Raw genomic sequence first — 20,509 nt, 5'->3', positions numbered from 1 at the left:
TAACCACTGGCAAATGGTCGTCATTCTGCCTAAGGAAAACCTTGTTGTCTGGTTTTGTTCCTTGCATAACAGGCCAGAAAACTATCTTAAGGGAATAATTAACAGGTCATTCTTGTTTTCAATACATTTGCATTAACATTACTGAACAACATCAGTATTTTAACATTCCTCATATTCAACAGTGCTTTGAAAGGACTTGATGATACTCCACAGCCTAAATCCAAGGCTGGTGCTAGGTGGATTGTTGTTAAGGTACGTGATTTAATAAAACTTCTACTTATATATACTGCTTATGTATTTAGTGTAATAGACAAAATGGAAGCATTGAGTGCGGCTATTACGTCATGCATTGGATGTCCAGGATAACCTTAGGAACTTTCAGGAATAATTGGGAAATGGTAATTCTTTATTTCAAACAAAGTTTATTTTCTTGTCATTGGTATTACATTACTAACTTATGTTTTATTTGATCATGCAGTATTTTAACGATGTTAGACCATTGAAAGCAGAGAGATTGAAGGCGCTTCGCATCCAGTGGGCACAATTTTATCTCAAAGTTAGAAATGAAAGTTAGGATTTTAGGGAACTTAGGATGTTAGGGAACTATTTCATTTTAGGTTACTTAATTAGTTTACTACCTTGTTTTACATTTTTGCCAATTGCTATGTCATTTGAACATTGAATATTATTTATTGATTAATAAATCATTTATTCATAGTTATCAATTGATAGTTTAATATAACTTTCTGCTAAAAATTGTTTGAAATCAGAATGCAATTGATATATGTTGTGATCTATGGTCTGATTTCAATTTTACAGGTTAAATTTTGGGTTTTATGTAAAAACAGAAAGTTTATTAAAAAAAACCTAAAAACAACATTTGTTTTTTTATGAAAACCGATGTTAATATACACAACAACATCAGTTTTTCAAAAAAAACCGATGTTAACACACAACTTAACATTGGTTACTCAAAAAACTGATGTTGTTTGTGTAACTTAACATCGGTTTATATACAAAACCGATGTTTATCTACACGTTAATGTCGGGCTTTGGTAAAAACCATTGTTAACTTATAGATTAACATTAGTTTTTGTTTAAAAATTGATGTTAACCTATAAACATTAACATCGGTTTTGTATAAAAATCGATGTTAACGTGTAGATTAACATCAGTTTTGTATAAAAACCGATGTTAACGTTTCTATCTTCACATCGATTTTTATGCAAAACCGATGTTAATATATAAGTTAACATCGATTTTTGTACAAAACCGATGTTAATCTATAACTTAACATCGATTTTGTGGAAAAACTGATGTCACCTATCAACATTCATACATCTTTTTTTGGTGTAATTCTTATTATATAACATCGGTTATTTAGATAACCGATGTTGTCAATTTTACGTTAACATTGGTTTTGTAAAACTGATGTTAACGATAATACTTTCAACATTGTTACTTTCAACATCGGTTAAAAACCGATGTAGAAAGTCCTAAATAACCGATGTAGAAGGTGTATTTTCTAATAGTGCTACCTGTCATTAGTTGTCTTCCATTAAGCGATTGATAATTCATGTGCATTAGTAGATTATATAATTATAACATATAAGAATTAGCAATATTCTCCCATTTTTATTGCTTCTTTTTGTGTGAATCATTGAATTTTGGCATCCTCTGAGTTTTTGTGCAATAGGTGTCTTAAACTGTTAATTCATATTATTTTGGTGGTTTTTATTTTGTAGGAATACAGGCAAGGGATAGGAAGAGAAGTTGAAGCCTAAAGATTCACGCTTAGCGCGCCAGGCTCGCGTAGCGATCTGTTGTCGCTTAGTGGGAAGGTTTTCGCTTAGCTTGAAGAAACAGCTTGGAGAATCTGAAGTCATGCGAAGGGGTGCTTAGTGCCCGTAGCACGCTTAGAGCCCGGGCACTTACTCATGCTTATCATGCAGGCGAGCTTAGTGCATATTTGCGAAATCTCAAGCTCAAGATGGTTTTTAAGTGAAAAACATAAAGAGAAAAAGGGTTGTTTGTGTTCAGATAAGAATAGAGCTCTAAAGCTTGAGCTAGAGGAAGAAGACAACCATTGGCATCCAATCCTATTCCACGAATTCATCTTCATTCCTTGCCCCTTCATCTTTTACACCCTTTTGTACAGTTAAGCACTTCATGACCTTGAAGAACTAAACAACCCATTGTTGGGGAGCTTCTCACTAAACTCTCTTGATGTAAAGACTCTTACTATCTATTTAATCGTATTACTAGTTTTATTGTATTTTTTGTGTTTATTTCCATGTATTTGGTCTGATCATCCATTTATATGCTATGGTAGGGTTTAAGTATTGGAAAATGTGGTTAATCCTTAAAACTGGGAAGAGCATCTAAAATTCTTCATCGCTAGGGATAGTGTGAGGTGGTTTAGCCGAATTGTATATCTCTACTGAGCATGTGGTTCAACTAGTTTAGTTCTTGAGCGATTAAGAAAGAAACTAGGGTGATGCAATTCTACCCTGCAAGGGCATTGGATAGAAGACTCCAAGAAGATTGGGCCAGAGATGCAAGAGAAGGCCCTATGATTCTCATGAGCCATAGGATAGATTTCAAGCTCATGGGCTAAGTATGAGCCCACTTATCTTTGTACATATTAGATTAAGGTTTCATTATTTTTTTGGCCTTGTATTTAGGGCTCCATAATATAGGTAAGGTACCCTAGAAATGTAGGATTGTTCAGCCTTTGTATTTTAGGGCACCTAGACTAGTTTTTGTATTATGGATAGTTTTGTAATTTCACATGCATTAAGTAAATATTTGATGTGTGTGGTTGGAAATAAATTTAATTGAATTGGGAGAAGCCTAATCCTATTAAATTTTTGAGGGGGAAGTGAGCATTTGCTTGTTACACCCCATTGCCACATCATATAGTCACACTTTGTGCATGTCCGTCATGTTTTACATGCCTCATGACACCTAAGCACACTTAGTGGAGAATATTGGACTTGATCTTAGATTAGTGGGCTGAACCATAACTAAAATTAACTAATCATAATTAGTGAAATTTTGGCTCCACAAATTCAATTTCAAATTCAAGTGAAAATTGAATAGAAATTCAAATTTCCCTCCAATTTAGTGTGACACTTAGGCTATAAATAGAGGTCATGTGTGTGCATTTTTTCAACTTTGATCATTTGAGAATTATACTTCAAAGTTTAGACCTCATTTGAGGCACAAAATTTCATTCTCCATCATGATGTAGCTCCTTGTGGAGCTTGTAGGCCTTGGATCTTCTTCATCAACGGAGTCTTTTGCTTCTTTAATATCAATGGCAGCGGAATGGAGAAGGAAGAAAGATGATTGGAGACGCCACTTCAAGGAGAAGATGAGTCAAGAAGAAGCTCACCACCATAGGAAGCCATGGATAAGAGCTTGAAGGAAGGAGAAGATGAGTGGAGGGAGAAGGAGAGAAGGAGCACAAAATTTTGTGCCTCAAATGAGGTCTGAACTTTGAAGTTTAATTCTCAAATGATCATGTAGAAGCAAGCTTCATGATGATGAATCAAGTTGATTCAAGTAGTTTTGATAATGACAAAGTTGATGACAAAAAGCCCAAAGAATGATTTCAAGATTAAGTCAACAAGAAGAAATCAAGAAGATTCAAGAATCAAGTGAAATTTGATTTCAAGATTCAAGAGAAGAAATCAAGAAGACTTCACAAGGGAAGTATTGAAAAGTTTTTTCAAAAAACAAACATAGCACAGTTTTGTTTTTTCAAAAGAGTTTTCTCAAAATTTTCTTAAGTTACCAGAGTTTTTACTCTCTGTAATCGATTATCAGTTTCTTGTAATCGATTACCAGTGGCAAAGTTTGATTTCAAAAGTTTTCAACTGAATTTGCAACGTTCCAATTGATTTCAAAATGGTGTAATCGATTACAAGATATTGGTAATCGCTTACCAGTGTATCTGAACATTGAAATTCAAAATCAATTGTGAAGAGTCATATCCTTTCTTAAAAAGCTTTGTGTAATCGATTACATGGTTTTGGTAATTGATTATCAGTGACAAGTTTTGAATAAAAATCAAAAGATATAACTCTTCTAATGGTTTTTAGGTTTTTCTAAAGGTTATAACTCTTCTAATGGTTTTTCTTGACCAGACATGAAGAGTCTATAAAAGCAAGACCTTGACTTGCATTTCAATAACTTTTAAGATATACTTTTAGAACCTTTGAATCTCTTTGAACATCTTTCTGAACTTCTTCTTCTTCTTCTTCCTTTGTCAAAAGCTTTCTGAGTCTTCTGGTTTCCAAACCTTGTTCTTTCACAGAAAACAAAAGTGTGCTATATCTTTTCATTCTCTTCTCCCTTTGCCAAAAAGAATTCGCCAAGGACTAACCGCCTGAATTCTTTTTGTGTCTCTCTTCTCCCTTTTCCAAAAGAACGAAGGACTAACTGCCTGAATTCTTTTGTGTCTCCCTTCTCCCTTGTCAAAGAATTCAAAATGACACAGTCTGAAAATTCTTTTGATTCTTCCCTTTCCCATAAACAAAAGATTTCAAAGGACTAACCGCCTGAGAACTTTGTCTTAACACATTGGAGGGTACATCCTTTGTGGTACAAGTAGAGGGTACATCTACTTGGGTTGTTGTAATTGAGAAAAAGAGAGGGTACATCACTTGTGGATCAGTTCAAGTGGAGGGTACATCTACTTGGTTGTTCAAAGAGAACAAGGGAGGGTACATCCCTTGTGGATCTTTGCTTGTAAAGGATTTTACAAGGTTGAAAAGAAATCTCAAGGACCGCAGGTCGCTTGGGGACTGGATGTAGGCACGGGTTGTTATCGAACCAGTATAAAACTCTTGTGTTTGTCTTCTTCTTCCCTACACTTTTAATTTCCGCCGTGCACTTTAATTATCGCTTTTACTTTTGGTTAAGTTTCAATTATTGTTCTTTACTTTCTTAACTTTGTAGTAAAAGCCTAATTAAATCTAGTAACATTAAGAAGGTTAGATTTTTAATTAGTCAAGGCACATCAATAATTAATTCAACCCCCCCCCTTCTTAATTATTCTGAGGCCACTTGATCCAACAGATCAAAGTTGAAAAAATGCACACACATAGCCTCTATTTATAGTCTAAGTGTCATACAAAATTGAAGGGAAATTTGAATTTCTATTCAAATTTCACTTGAATTTGAAATTGAATTTGTGGAGCCAAAATTTAACTAATTATGATTAGTTAATTTTAGCTATGCTTCAGCCCACTAATCCAAGATCAAGTCCAAGATTCTCCACTAAGTGTGCTTAGGTGTCATGAGGCATGTAAAACATGAAGGACATGAATAAAGTGTGACTATATGATGTGGCATTTGGGTGTAGCAAGCAAATGCTCACCTCCCCCTCTAAGATTTAATTGGATTAGGCTTCTCCCAATTCAATTAAATTTATTTCCAACCACACACATCAAATATTCACTTAATACATATGAAATTACAAAACTACCCCTAATACAAAAACTAGTCTAGGTGCCCTAAAATACAAAGGCTAAAAAATCCTACATTTCTAGGGTACCTTACCTATATCATGGAGTCCTAAATACAAGGCCAAAAAAATAATGAAACCTTAATCTAATATGTACAAAGATAAGCAGACTCATACTTAGCCCATGGGCTCGAAATTTACCCTAAGGCTCATGAGAACCCTATGGCCTTCTCTTGCATCTTTGGCCCAATCTTCTGGGATTCTTCTATCCAATGCCCTTGCAGGGTAGGATTGCATCATTCCCTTCTCCTTGAAAAGGATTTGACCTCAAATCCTGAGGTTCTTGAAACTATGGGCTTTTTTCCTTAACACCTGTAAAAAGAACAAAAACATATGTATTAGTGGTGTTTGGTATGTTGAAGTAAGGTAAGGTCTGAAAACCCATTTCATGGGCATCTTCCCATGAAGGAACATGGTTCCTCACCAACTCAATGAGTGGTGCTACAAGTATAGAAAAATACGGGACAAACCTTTTGTAAAAGTTTGTTAAGTCATGGAAGCCCCAAAATTTTCTTATACTTGGTGGAGTGGGCCACTCAGGAATGACCTTTATTCTCTTAGGGTTCATGGAACCCCTTGATCACTATTTAAAAAATTAAGAAAAGTAATGCAATAAAACATACCTTTTTGTATTTTCATGTTGATTATTCCTACCAAAAAGTATGACAAACCTAAGGTGTCCCACATGAGTACCTAAGTTTGTATTGAAACTAAAAATAAGAACAAACCTACTTAATGAGTCCCTACGTACACAAATCATGAAGATGTTGGGTGCACAAGTGATTTTACAAAAGAGGGTTGCACCACTCAAAACATTCATCATACCACCTATTTTAGGGATTCGGTGCCTAATAATGCCTATTTTGGGCACCAACAAAGCACAAGGATTTAAGCTCTTGCGAACCAAACCCTCATCCAATAACTCCTGTACTTGAGGAATAAACTCAAGCCTAAGAGGTGTGGCAATGCTAACACGTGTCTTTTTAAAAAGGAGAAAATGTGGAGGTTGTCTAAGAGGGAAAATTTCTTTAATATTTGTCTTTATTTCAAAATTTCTTTCCTTCATAGTTAACCTCTTGGAGGAGACACTTACCTCCTTGCACTCCTCCTTAACCATTAAAGGTTGTCCTTCTTCTTGGGGGTAGATCTCTTCACTAGATTCTTCCTATTTTGCTTCTTCACTTCCACTAGAGGAAGATGAAGTAGTAGCCTCATCTTGGCTACTATAAATGTCTTGGCCCCTCATAATCATGGTTTTCTTGGTGGGGCATTGAGAAGTAATGTCCTCTTCCAAGACATTTAAAGCACTTCATGGAGCTAGTCTTCTCTTGCATACTAGCCTTAAGGGGTTGCTTTTCTATTGTCTTCCCCTTATCATCTTTGGGCTTAGAAGATGTCACCCCTAAGATGCCTTGACCTTGGTCTTTCTTTGGATAAGAGTGAGAGCCATAAGATTTTGAAGTAGACTTCATTTTAAGTTGTTGCTCTACCCTTATTTCTCAATCTAAGTTAGCCTCTACATTGTCCTTTCCATGAAAGTATGGGAGGTTAATGTTAGCCTCTTGAGGCTTTCTTTCCTTTTCTATCCTATGGGAGTGAGATCTAAGATGTGACCTATGCATTCCTTCATAATAGTCACGAAGTTCTTCACTTAGGCTCTTGCAAGAGTTATGACTACTATAGGAGGCATGTTTTTCTTTTCTTAACTCTTCTAGTATTTTCCTTCTTTTTTCTTCCCTTATTTGTTCCCTCTCGTCTTGATTTATTTTTACCCTCTCTTTTCCTTTTTCTTTTCTTTCTAGTTTTTCTTTCCATAACTTGAGGGAACTCAACTCATCTAAGATTCTAGATAGAGGGTCCTTATGACTAGTACCCACACCATTCACACTAGATGAATGATGACTTATGTTGGTTCCTAAGTTGTGGTTCTTTCTTGTTGGGGGTTTGTAAAAAAGGTAAAAGTTAAGGTTTCAAAAGAACTCAAGATAAGTGTGATAATAAAGAAGAAAGTACTATGCAATAACAAGATAAACTAGGTGTGGCTAGTAAAGAAAATAAACTATGAAAGTAAGCAAGAAATTAAAGTGAAAGAAATGTAAACTAGGCGGGTCCTGAGAGTGTTTGGATGATCTCATTTAAGGTTCCAACAAAACACTCACTATCCTAAGGGAAAATTGTCTAAAATTATTACACATAAATGGAAGTAGGGTGACCTATTGGAGACTCCCAACTTACTTCCAATGAAAGGCCCTTTTGTTACAAAATTTGAAAGCAATGAAGGTAAGTAAATTATCAATTAAAAAAATTACAAAGAGGTCATCAATTTTGGTGGTTGTTCTCTCTTTGGTGATTCACTCAATTAGGAGTGCTTCTTAGTCTAATAGCTCTTAAGGTGGTTGGCCCCTTGCTTCTTGACTCAAATTCTTCAAGGGATGGCACCAATCCTTCTTTCCAATTCCCTATATGGCAACTCATAAACAAGGAAACAAAGAGACAAGCAATAACCAAAGACCAAAAAAATGAAATGAAATCTAAACCAATAGAGTTTTAACAAGACAAATTTTCAAGGATTATTCAACAATTAAAGCAATGAAAAGCACACAAAAGCAAGTTAGGACTCAAAGAGAAACCTTGAATGGCTCTAGAGTAGAGTAGAAAAACTAAAAAAAAAAGACTTAAGAAACCTCTAGTTTTGGAACTTGTTTTCACAATAATTTTCAATTGAAATATCAGAACTAAGATTGGTATAAAATTGGCACCAATTATAGAACAAATTTCGAGCCAAAACAACAAGCACACTTCCCTTTCACTTTTTTTTCCTGGACACTGATTTTTCCGCCAACTTGTATGATTTTTATTATTTTTTACTTTTATCCAAATCACTTGGTTCTTTTTTTATAATTTTGGTGCAGATGTCCAGAAAGCTTAGTAACAAATTCAGCTCAAACTTCGTAGTGACCAATTCCCAGTAATTTATACAAGTTCGTATGTTCAAGCTGCCAGCACTAGCGATTTCAATCTAAAAATCAAGAGTAGTGTTTATGTTGCTTAAGGCTTGGATAGTTACAATTTGTGTTTGCTTATGCTCAATTATCTTGAATAACACAATTCAAGAGAGCTTAAGACTTATTTTGATTCACAAATCCAGCCACAACTCAGCACCACAACTCAACTTCATCATAGGCATCATGTAGGAAACTTAGAAAACAAAAAAAAGTTCAACAAGATTACTTCTAGGAATTGATTTAGAACATGTTATGAACTAAATAACATGCATGAATTAGACTCAAAATTCAAAAGATAGGCTAAGAATGACAAGAATACATGAACAAATGTATCTAGAATTCAATCAACAAAATAAAAATTTAACACAAACATAGAACATAATGTGACAATTATTATGACTAAACATGACTCTAAGACAACATGGATTAAGTGATTTAGACTTAGATTTTTGTGTTTTTTTTATAATCAATATTTTGGAAGAAATTTTGATCTAAAGGTTCAGCACAAGAAGATTATGACTGAAAAATGATAGAACCTAAAATCAACACAAAAACATGATTCAAGAGTATATCTATAAAATTTGAACCATAGAAATGCAAGAACAAGTATAGATCTAAGATTTAATCGGTTTATTTTTTTAAAATCTACTCTAAACAACACCAAACCACAAGAAAATGGAGGATATACATGGATAATAAGATGAATAACAAGGATTTAAAGTGAATTGATTAAACAAAAAGATAGAGGAAGCAAAAGAACATCACCTAGATGAAGATGCTCTTGATATCACATGATGTAGCTCCTTGTGGAGCTTGTAGGCCTTGGATCTTCTTCATCAATGGAGTCCTTTGCTTCTTTAATATCAATGGAAGTGGAATGGAGAAGGAAGAAAGATGATTGGAGACGCCACTTCAAGGAGAAGATGAGTCAAGAAGAAGCTCACCACCATAGGAAGTCATGGATAAGAGCTTGAAAGAAGGAGAAGATGAGTGGAGGGAGAAGGAGAGAAGCAGCACGAAATTTTGTGCCTCAAATGAGGTCTGAACTTTGAAATTTAATTCTCAAATGATCAAAGTTGAAAAAATGCACACACATAGCCTCTATTTATAGCCTAAGTGTCATACAAAATTGGAGGGAAAATTGAATTTCTATTCAAATTTCACTTGAATTTGAAATTGAATTTGTGGAGCCAAATTTTGGATCCAAAATTTCACTAATTATGATTAGTGAATTTTAGTTATGACTCAGCCCACTAATCCAAGATCAAGTCCAAGATTCTCCACTAAGTGTGCTTAGATGTCATTAGGCATCTAAAACATGAAGAACATGCATAAAGTGTGACTATATGATGTGGCAATGGGGTGTAGCAAGCAAATGCTCACCTCCCTCCCTAAAGTTTAATTCGATTGGGCTTCTCCCAATTCAATTAAATTTATTTCCAACCACACACATCAAATATTCACTTAATGCATGTGAAATTACAAAACTACCCCTAATACAAAAATTAGTCTAGGTGCCATATAATACAAATGCTGAAAAATCTTACATTTCTAGGGTACCTTACCTATATTATGGAGCCCTAAATACAAAGCCAAAAAAATAATGAAACCTTAATCTAATATGTACAAAGATAAGCGGGCTCATACTTAGCCCATGGGCTCAAAATCTATCCTAAGGCTCATGAGAATCCTAGATTCTTCTCTTGCATCTCTGGCCCAATCTTCTTGAAGTCTTCTATCCAATGCTCTTGTGGGGTAGGATTGCATCATAGGGGAATTAGGCTCTCTCATGTGAGGAATCACGGTTAGAGTACTTTAATAGATGTAGGTGATAACTAGAGTACTATTAAATAGAGAAAAATTAACTAAATTACATCAACAGAAGTCTCAGTAGGAAGCCCCCAACATAATCAACTTCTGCATTCACTTTTCCTCGCCATTCTCAGTGTTTGTTTCCTTTGCTCAGTCTTAGTTTAAAATCACATGATTGTCTAATTTACAAACAAAATGATTGGCTTCGCATTCCTAAAATTCATTCATTAATTGCACAGAAATTGAATATACACAAGTTTGACTACAAACAAAATCCCTGTAGAAACGATACTTGGTTTTACCATTTTAAAATACTACTTGGATGAATTGGTGCACTTGTCAAAGAGTCAACAATGATGATGTGGCAGACGAAGTACCACGTCATCGCACCTTGTCATTAACACATCATTGTCACATCATTGAAGGTGATGATGTGGTGATGAGATGTCTGTGACAAGGCGTGATGACGTGGTACTCCGTCAGCAACATCGTCACTTAATGGAAGACGATAAATGACAGGTAGTAAAATGAAACTGAAACATCTTTCAGGTTCTTGAGTGAAAAAATATAAATGTTAGGTAGTAATATGAAAACGACCTATATTTCATGTATGAAAAACTTAATTAAACCTAAAATTTATATTCTGTTAACATCAAAATCTTAAGAATTTAATTGTTTGATACAATCCAATATGACTTGGACACAACCAAATTTAAGAGTATTTGGCCTTCTAATTCATTGTTATATTTTGTAGTTCCTCAAATTATATATTTTTGTTCGTATTTAACAAACTTCAATCTAATTGCAGTCATGATAAATGATAGTTCCTCATCAATTTAAATATGTTTGAACCTCTTTTTGAATGTTTCCCAGTCCTTGTTATGAATTTTATAATTGACTGTCTAAAATTTGCAAAGTGAATTTCAAAGTATATATAATAAAAATGCAGTTACTAAAAACAAATCAACATGCACACATTTTGCATACAATATATACCAAATATCACTTTTTTTGTCAAATCACAATGTGCTATGTAGTAGGAATGTACGATAATTTAGACCTGTAAGAATTTGTATATATAAATCTAGTTTAGTTTCATCAAATTGATAGCCTAAAATTGATAACCATTGCAGCACTCTTCATATGATGCTACAAAACCAAATTCCATCTCAATCCAAACACATTCACTCAAATTTAAAATAAATAAAAAATAACGCAATTGCGCGAAATCGAACAGAATTAGAACTCAATTTAAATGGGAGATCATAAGAGAAAATAGAACAGCGAAGAGTGAGAGTGGATTGCAAAAAAAAAAAAAAAAATGGAGCAAAATTAGGACTCGATTCAAATGGGAGATGTGTAAGCGTAATGGAAGAGAGACCATGGAAATATTTCGTCTGCAAAAGTAAATTGTTTTTTTCTTCATATTTTTTTCATTTTATCCTACTTTATTAAATCATATGGTTAGAATGATCTTGATTTGTGAATAAAATAAAATAAGAATAAATACCTAATTATATTTTAATTTATTAAATAATATCTTAAATTTTTATCATTTAATCTTTCATACATCCATATTTAATATTTTAAAAGCCAAAGTATGTTAATTTAATTCATAAAAATATCATTAAAATTAAAATTAACTCTTAAAACTATTGATTAACATATTTTATCTTTATCGTTTTGAATAATTATTCACTAAAATTAAATTAAATTTAATGATTATTTGTTGAGATTAAATTGAGTATTTACTAAAAAAGAGAGACTAGTATTCTAATTTAAGGGTGTGAAAGAGTTTTGTCTACACCAAACAATTGTAGGTGGAAGACTTGCGTACACGAACGGATTGTATTGTAGGTACAATTTTTATGAAGTTTTATCTACATCAAATAGTTGTAGTGATACATTTTTGAGAATTTTGCTTACATGAAATATTAGTAGACATTAATTCTTTTGAGTTTTACTTACACTAATCAATTTTAGACATAATTTTTATAGAATTTTACCTACACAAAGTAGTTATAGGTAAAAGTTTTTTTGAGTTTTAATGAACTTTTACTACCCGAAACAATGGTAGATACAAATGGTAGAATTTTATCTATGTTAATTCATATTTGTAGACAAAAGGCATTGGTAGGTCATTTTTCTTAATATTTTCTTCTTGTAGTATAACAATCAATTATATTTCTTGATATTTGAATGAAAAAAACCTATTTGGTATTGACTATTTGGTATTGAAAGATAACATCACAATAGGAATCAATAAGCAACGAAAAGTAATATTTTATTATTCAAATCAACTTTTTTTGCTTTATTTTATTGCACTTACTTTACACTAATATAAATATCTCACCCCGTCGATCGGTTTCTCTTTCTACACTCAACTTTACATTTTTCTCACCATTTTTTTCTTATGCTCTTTTTGTTGCTTCACCGAAACCACCTTGTAGGACCACTAGGTTGTAGATGTTCACTAAATTCACATCGAAGGATGGTAACTTAGATCAAAGTGACAGAAGACATGACTATTGCCCGTGCATTCAAGGTTGTCGGAGTTATAACTTATAGTGACACAATATTTTTTGGTTAGATACTAGCTTAAAAAAACCATTTATTTATACAAATCCACTTCAACTCACTTGCAAACAATTGCAACCCGTTATACTTGATAATCGACAAACTAAAGCATTCCATGGTAAAAAAAATAGTTTAAGAAAAACAAGGTTCATTTTTTGTTAGATTTTAAGCCTCAATTCATCCCATGATTAGCCCTAGGATAGGTCCTTTTGAACAATAGAGCATTTTGGGAGTTTAATAATGTGAGAGTAAAGGTTGTTGTTATTTGTGATTTTAAATCCATCTTTTCTTCACTTACATAGTATTTTTTAATTTTTTAAATAAAAAAGATAATGACGATCTTTTGTCAACACTATGTTAGTTCAACTATTCTAAAATATATTAAACTAAAAAACACTAACATTTCTAATAAAAAAAATGATTAAAATGATATATTTTGAAAATATAAAAGGCCAAAATAAATTTTTTAAAACATAATGTATTAAAGCGAAATAATTGTGAAATATAATAGACCAAAAGTGATATTAAATTATTTTAAAAGTTAAAAGTCAACAAAAGTAACGTTTCTATCAGAAAATTAAAAAAAATGACCTAAATGATATATTTTAAAAATATAAAAAACCAAAATAATTTTTTTAAAATTTAATGTAGTAAAGCAAAATAATTGCAAAACATGATGGATCAAGCTGTAGTCTTGTTATATTTCTTCTCGTTGCAAACTGCAAACTACAAGGTGCTAAAATTTTGATTTCTATCCCACTATAGACACGTTTTCATTTGGCCATGTAAAACAAAAACTTATTAACACCTTAATTTTATAGTGGATGCATGATGTATTGATGTTGAAGATATTATAATTTTATTTAATTTTTTAATGCTCTCATCTTGTTATATATATATATATATATAAAAGTTATGGGTGATAGTTGAAAGCTACATAATATGAAATAGAAACTTAAAGAATTGTGCAATTGTCCGAAAATCAATTTGATTTTTTTTTTATAAAAAAAAGGTTAAATTTGATTTGGCTATTTAAATAATTTTTGGGCAACTAAAGCACATAACAAAACCAACCAATCGTCTAAGAGTGTTGCTAGGTGCACCCAACATTCTTAAAAAATGACAAAATTGTCCTTGTTTGGTTTTCCTCTTACGGATCAACTTGATCCGTAAGAGGAAAAATAATTATAATATACTTTAAAGATACAGCATATTTATTTATAATATAATTAAATATATATTTTTTATTTTATTAATTATAATATATTTATAAATATTGATTTATTATAAATAATTAATTTTTTAATATATTTTTTTAGAATAAATTTGTTTAGAAGATGATTTTAAAATACTTACTCAGTCCCATTATAATTATTGTTTAAGGTTATTTTATACATATTAATAAAAATTAATAAATACATAAAAGATAATATTATAAAGAATTAATCATATCATTAATGTTATAAAGAATATAAAAAAATAATTAGTATTATATTAAAAATTAAAATACTAACTAGTTTATAATACATTTTTTTACATGATCATTAGTATAAGTGGGAAAATAGTAATTATAAGAGAATTTAAAAATATTAGTACGTTATATAAAATAAGGATCTTGGATAACGAATGATGCCCATTTTTTGTTTAGTTTTTTTTTTACACCTTTTTCAACTTCTTTATTTCAATTATATTTAAAGTCATATTTTAAATTATTTTTTATTAGTTGGTAAACTAAGTTAACTAGACCATTTATAATAATTTACATATACTATAACTAAGTTAACTAGACCATTTTAATAACACACGTGTATATAGACACAAATGGAATACACAATCAATGAAAATAAATAAAACTAACATTATTAATGAAAATAAATAAAACCAACAATACTCATGAAATGAGTTCATGTATAATATCTGTATATACATGGAATATCAATATAAAATATGTACATAAACTACGCTTGATTCGTGCGCCGCCTGCGTCTAGATCTAACATACAAAACAAACTAATTACACAAATTATTATGCAAATATTGAGGTAAATGACGTAAATTATTAGTATTGTTTACCACTGCATGTCTGGGCTCCTCCGCAGTATAATATCTGTATATACATGGAATGAGTTCATGTATAATATCTGTATATACATGAAATGAGTTCATGTATAATATTTGTATATACATGGAATATCAATATAAAATCCTGTGTCACACTCCTGGCCAACCTGAGGCATTTTTCGATCACCTCATGTGTCGATGAGCAAGGCGTGACCACCCCTAGACTCAGATGGCGTTCCAACCTCTCAGCAATGTCATCACAAACTTCCTGTTACATACAAAACAAACTAATTACACAAATTATTATGCAAATATTGAGGTAAATGACGTAAATTATTAGTATTACTTACCACTGCATGTCTGGGCTCCTCCGCAGATGTCGACGATGCTCCTGGCTCCGGCACGCGAGGGATATCTGTCTGCGGGGCCTGAGGGACGACTCGAGGCTACGGGGCGTGACCATGAGGCAAATGATCTAATTCATGGCCTGGTGTCATGAAAGGATGGGAGATGCAGAAGAACCCGTCCATGTAGTCACTGGAACATGCCCCTGGCACAACGCACACCTCACCTGCTGGAATGATATAATCCTCGTAGTACATCCACCTGTCGTGTATATCATCATACGAGACCCATGAATCGACAGGAGGAGCAAGAATGGTCTGCGTGTAGCCAAACTGCCGCACGACCCTCTCCGGTCGGTAATAAACAGCAACAGGCCCCCAGCGCAAGAGACCAGAATAGCATGATCTAACGTGGAAGTCCCGGACCTCTCGGTGCTCCCCATAAGGGATCCAATAGACATCCGGAATCCGGAGTCGGTCCAGGCGCTCCCTATACGCCGGCGTACGAATGCTCTTCACGGTCTTCTTGGTCGCAATCCACCTACACGCACGCGGAGAATCCTCGTCGTACTCCTGATCAGCAGTGGAGTCCGCAACCGACGGAAAGTGCTCTTAAATCTAGCACTACAGATGTAACATCAAAATTATAAACATTAATAATGAAAGTGTAACAAAATTTAAAGTTGAACATTGTTGAGGCTGAACGAATAAAAAACATATTTGTTACCTGCAGCAGTGTGATGTAACCGCTGAGTTGTCGGCTGTGGCTCATAGATGCATCGTTCAGCTGGTCGTACATATGCACCAAAGCAGCCACTCCCCAAGCGTACCTCTCCGTCATACTGAGGTCACGAAGGGCCTCCAAGTAGACAACATGTACATTGGTTGCACTCTTGTTAGCAAACAGAGTGCAACCCAGAAGGTGAAGAAGATATGTGTGAGCCGCAACTGTCCAATGACCTGCCTGGCATCGGCACTCATATATATCACTTACCCATTGCAGGCATATGTACGGTCCGCGACACTGGACTGTCACAGCCCTAGCAGACTCTGGAGAGACCATCAACAAGTCCACCAGCATCTGAATCGCATCGTCCACGTGCAAGGGCTCAAATGCGTGTAAGTCGCCAATAACATGAAGATGGAGAAGAGAGGAGACATCATCCAATGTGATGGTGAGCTCTCCCACCGGGATATGGAAACTAGACGTCTCCCGGTGCCACTGCTCCACAAACGCGGACAAAAGTCCCTAATCGCCGGTGTCTACCGAACACGCGATCAGAGGACTTAGTCATGTACCAGCAACAAGTCCCTCAATGGTAGGGACAGGCCTGCCTAAATTGTGGACCTTCCTCCCATGAGAGGATAGCTTCAATTCAGGACGCTCCTGAATTGAAGTATAAAGGAACGCAAAATTCATTAAAATCATCATTTAAAGGAAAACTAATTACAAGTAACTAAAATTAAATAGTATAAATACCTCTCCCGTCCATACGCTGCAAGCAACGTGATCCGCATACAGGGTCAACACGGATGGGTCGCTCGGACCACTCGAAAATCCCTCATGCACGTCCTCAGCAGGCTCTGCGCCTGCGTCCGCAAGAATGTCCTCTACAGCAGCTGGTGCCTCCACCGGGTCATCCTGAACATCTGGCGCAGGGATGACTGGCTTATCGACGTGATCCGTAGTCACAGCGACTCGTTGCCTCCGTGCGGATGTAGTAGGTCGTCGACACTACGGAGCATCATCGGAATCATCACGATCTCCTCTGCCCACACCTCAGCCAGTGACCTGACCTAAGGCACGACCTAATCCTCTAATCCTAACCAGGATCTGCAAATGAGTACCGCAAAATCCATCACTCATTTCATTTTCTCAAATTTCAAGCATTTCGTTAACTCAATTCAATTACTCTAATGGCCACTTGTTGTTTTATCATATGTTTTACTTATTAGAGAGAAACTTGCTGAGCTTTATGAATCTGACAAACAATGGTCAACAGCATCTCAAATGCTTAGTGGTATTGACCTTGATTCAGGAAGGTGTTGTTTTGTGGTCAACAACATCTCAAATGTGTGTGGATAAACAAACTAAGCATAAACAATGGTCAACAACATCTCAAATTCTTAGTGGTATTGAACTTGATTCCGGAAGGTGTTTTTTTGTGGTCAACAGCATCTCAAATGTGTGTGGATAAACAAACTAAGCATAAACAATGGTCAACAGCATCTCAAATGCTTAGAGAGAAACTTGCTGAGCTTTATGAATCTAAGAAACAATGATTCATGAAGGAATGATGTGTGTGGATAAACGAAATAAAATCAAACCAGGATTGATGTGTTTGATGTGTGTGGATAAACGAAAATTAGGAATTAATGCTAAGATAGTGTTTGATGTGTGTGGATAAACGAAATAGAATCAAAATATACCATTTCTCAACACAATATTGTGTTTTGTTCTATTTTTATAATTCACCAAAGCTAGAATAGAACCCATTGGTTATGTTCCATTTTGTAACTTCTGTTCTAATATGTTTACCAAATGCTACCTAAGAGTGTAACACTTACCAAAAATATATGATTGGATTCCTAGGATTCCTAGGAATCAACATTTAGGACTGTGGAAGGTGTTGGTGGGGGTGGCATCTTTGTGCCCATGCTTACTCTAGTTGTGATTTTTATCTTTGTAATAATGAGACTAGTTTTACTAGCAATATTTGGTTTGGAATATTTGGATAATTTCATACAAGCACTAGGTATCTCTTGGAATTTTTTAAATGAAGTAATTCATGCTAATCATTCAACGCCAAGGGGTATTGTTGATGTATTCTTTTTGTAGGGTGGATCACATCAGTCCGAAAGTAGCATCACATGTGGATCCACTAGGATTTTTATAACACGTTGTAATTATAGTACCTCTAGTACTCTTTTATTAATATATATATATATATATATATATATATATATATATATATATATATATATATATATATATATATATCCTATTTTGCTGGTAAAAAAATGTTAATCAATATATACTATTTGGATAATTCCCTAAAAGAGGATATATCTATATATATAGAAAAGTTTATCTAAATAGACCTATAAATGTAACCACTGATGTGTATTTTATTCTATTCATCATATAAGGGGGAGCATCCTAACTAATATGTATGTCTATGAAAAAGGGATATTAGGTGCTAACCAGGATAAGATTTTTTTCTAATGTGTCCAAGAAACAACCAAAAAAAGCTAATTAAAGGGGGAGCATTGTCAGTAATTACAATGTTCAAGTTCAACAATATTGAAACAACCAAAAACAAAATAAGGCAAGCAAACCTAATTAAAGGGGGAGCATTGATTTGTAGGCAATGATTGTACAGTCTAAATTAAAATACCCTAAATTAAAATACCCTAATTTCAAAAAAAACTCACAATGTATCAAATATTTGGTATTTTTTTCAATTAAAATGAAACTGTTACTTTTACGGATCAAGTGATCCGTAAACTGTTTGTTAGTATTTACGGATCACCTGATCTGTAAGCCTCTTACGGATCAAGTTGATTCATAAGAGACTTACGGATCAAGTTGATCCGTAAACTACTAACAAACAGTTTACGGATCACTTGATCTGTAAGCCTCTTACGGATCAGGTGATCCGTAAACAGTCCAGCAACTTCCCGATAACGGTTTCCGCCATCGCCAACAACAATGGTGGAAGAAGCAGAAACGCGAAGGAGAAACGTACCTCGAAGAAGAAGCATAAACTCGGAGAAGAAGCAGAAACACGAAGAAGAAGCTTTCCACTTGACCCCGGCAACAATGGCGGCAACGAAGATGAAGAAGAAGCAGAAACGCGAAGAAGAAGCCTTCACTTGGGAAGAAGATGCTGAATCGCGGCGCGAAGAAGAAGAAGAACGAAGAAGATGCAGAATCTCGAAGAAGAAGCAGAAGAAGAAGCAGAAGCAGAACCGTCCAAGGAAGGAAGAAGAAGAAGCAGGCGTGGGAGAGAAAGAGGCGAGAGTTATTTTTTAAAAAAAATTCCTGAGGGACTTTTAAGTCTTTTCCCACAAATTGCTGGGTGCACCAGCAAAACTGCTGGGTGCACCTAGCAGCACTCATCGTCTAATCCGTACCCACCTAAACCGAATATTCTAGTTGGGTGGGTTCAGATCTTATATGCTAACTCATTGGGTTGGGTCGAATTGAATTTTTTACATTGAACCTGATTGACTTGAGCTAATGCACACCCCTAATTTGTATACCTTAATATTTATTTAGTGTTTTTAAAAAAATATCATTATTACATGTTACAATAAAAATAGAGAACTTTTACAATATGTAGGTATAATTAATTAGCTTGTGGTGACATTTGATGTGTTTAGTGCATCTGCATAATAGTACATTCCAAAGTCTAGAAATATCTTTTGTGGGCAACACGTAGCGCAATATCAATCACCTCATTAAAAAAACATTAATAATGATAGATATCACAAAAATCATATCCTACAAACATATATTTAATTGATAAAGAAATGTTTAGCGAAAAAACTAAACATTTTCTTAATCCAAATACCTTTTTGGAATCCTTCATATTACTTTTTATATGCTTCCTATATTGATTGAATAATGGCCCTTGGAGTAAAATTTTGGTAGTCATCTTCTAAGCTCATCTTAGATATATCTTTCAATTGGCTTAATCCTTTATTAGGAGTTTCTAATGTGCCAGAAATCTTGAATTTCAACTTAACGACCTCAAGAATGTTTGGGTTCAACATCAATTGTGAAGTAAATTAAGGTGTTGCTAATGTTTTTATTCCTTACAGATAAATAAATTAGAATATTAGAAGGAATGTTAATTAATCGATAAAAGAAAGCCCGAGATAACAACAAATTTTCTAATTTGGTTAGTAATTGAATTTCACTATTTTCTAAAATGTCATTAGCAACCAACAAGTTTTTTTTTGTCGAAATAGAACTGGACTTGATTTCTTTAAATAAGGTCTTGAGTTTAAGCCTTTTAAATGAAAAATCTTACTAAATTTGATCATATAGATTCTTCCACATATATTAGTTATTGATAAAATTAATAAATATTTTATATAAAAAACAAAATGTCATTGTCTTCCATATCTTCACTTTGGAGAATAGTACAACAACTACAACATTAATTTCCT

The 20,509-nt window shown here is 33.8% G+C and overlaps 1 protein-coding gene across 1 annotated transcript in view; it reads right to left on the bottom strand.

Annotated features, from left to right (window-relative positions):
* Nucleotides 1–17,198, bottom strand: part of LOC114405087 (protein MAIN-LIKE 1-like) — a 28,752-nt gene extending 11,554 nt beyond the window's left edge. Inside the window, exons 1-7 of the mRNA XM_028367764.1 lie at nt 17,160–17,198; nt 16,812–17,066; nt 16,638–16,718; nt 16,059–16,553; nt 15,554–15,940; nt 15,338–15,433; nt 15,175–15,255 (exon numbers count right to left, since the gene is read on the bottom strand). Of these exons, the coding sequence (XP_028223565.1) occupies nt 15,175–15,255; nt 15,338–15,433; nt 15,554–15,940; nt 16,059–16,553; nt 16,638–16,718; nt 16,812–17,066; nt 17,160–17,198 (1,434 nt within the window). The remainder of the gene's footprint in view (nt 1–15,174; nt 15,256–15,337; nt 15,434–15,553; nt 15,941–16,058; nt 16,554–16,637; nt 16,719–16,811; nt 17,067–17,159) is intronic.
* Between the last annotated feature and the right edge of the window lie 3,311 nt (nt 17,199–20,509).

Source organism: Glycine soja, chromosome 3 (genome assembly GCF_004193775.1).
Source record: "Glycine soja cultivar W05 chromosome 3, ASM419377v2, whole genome shotgun sequence".
In the NCBI taxonomy this organism is placed as follows: Eukaryota; Viridiplantae; Streptophyta; class Magnoliopsida; order Fabales; family Fabaceae; genus Glycine; species Glycine soja.
This window is presented reverse-complemented; position numbering and strand designations above follow the sequence as displayed.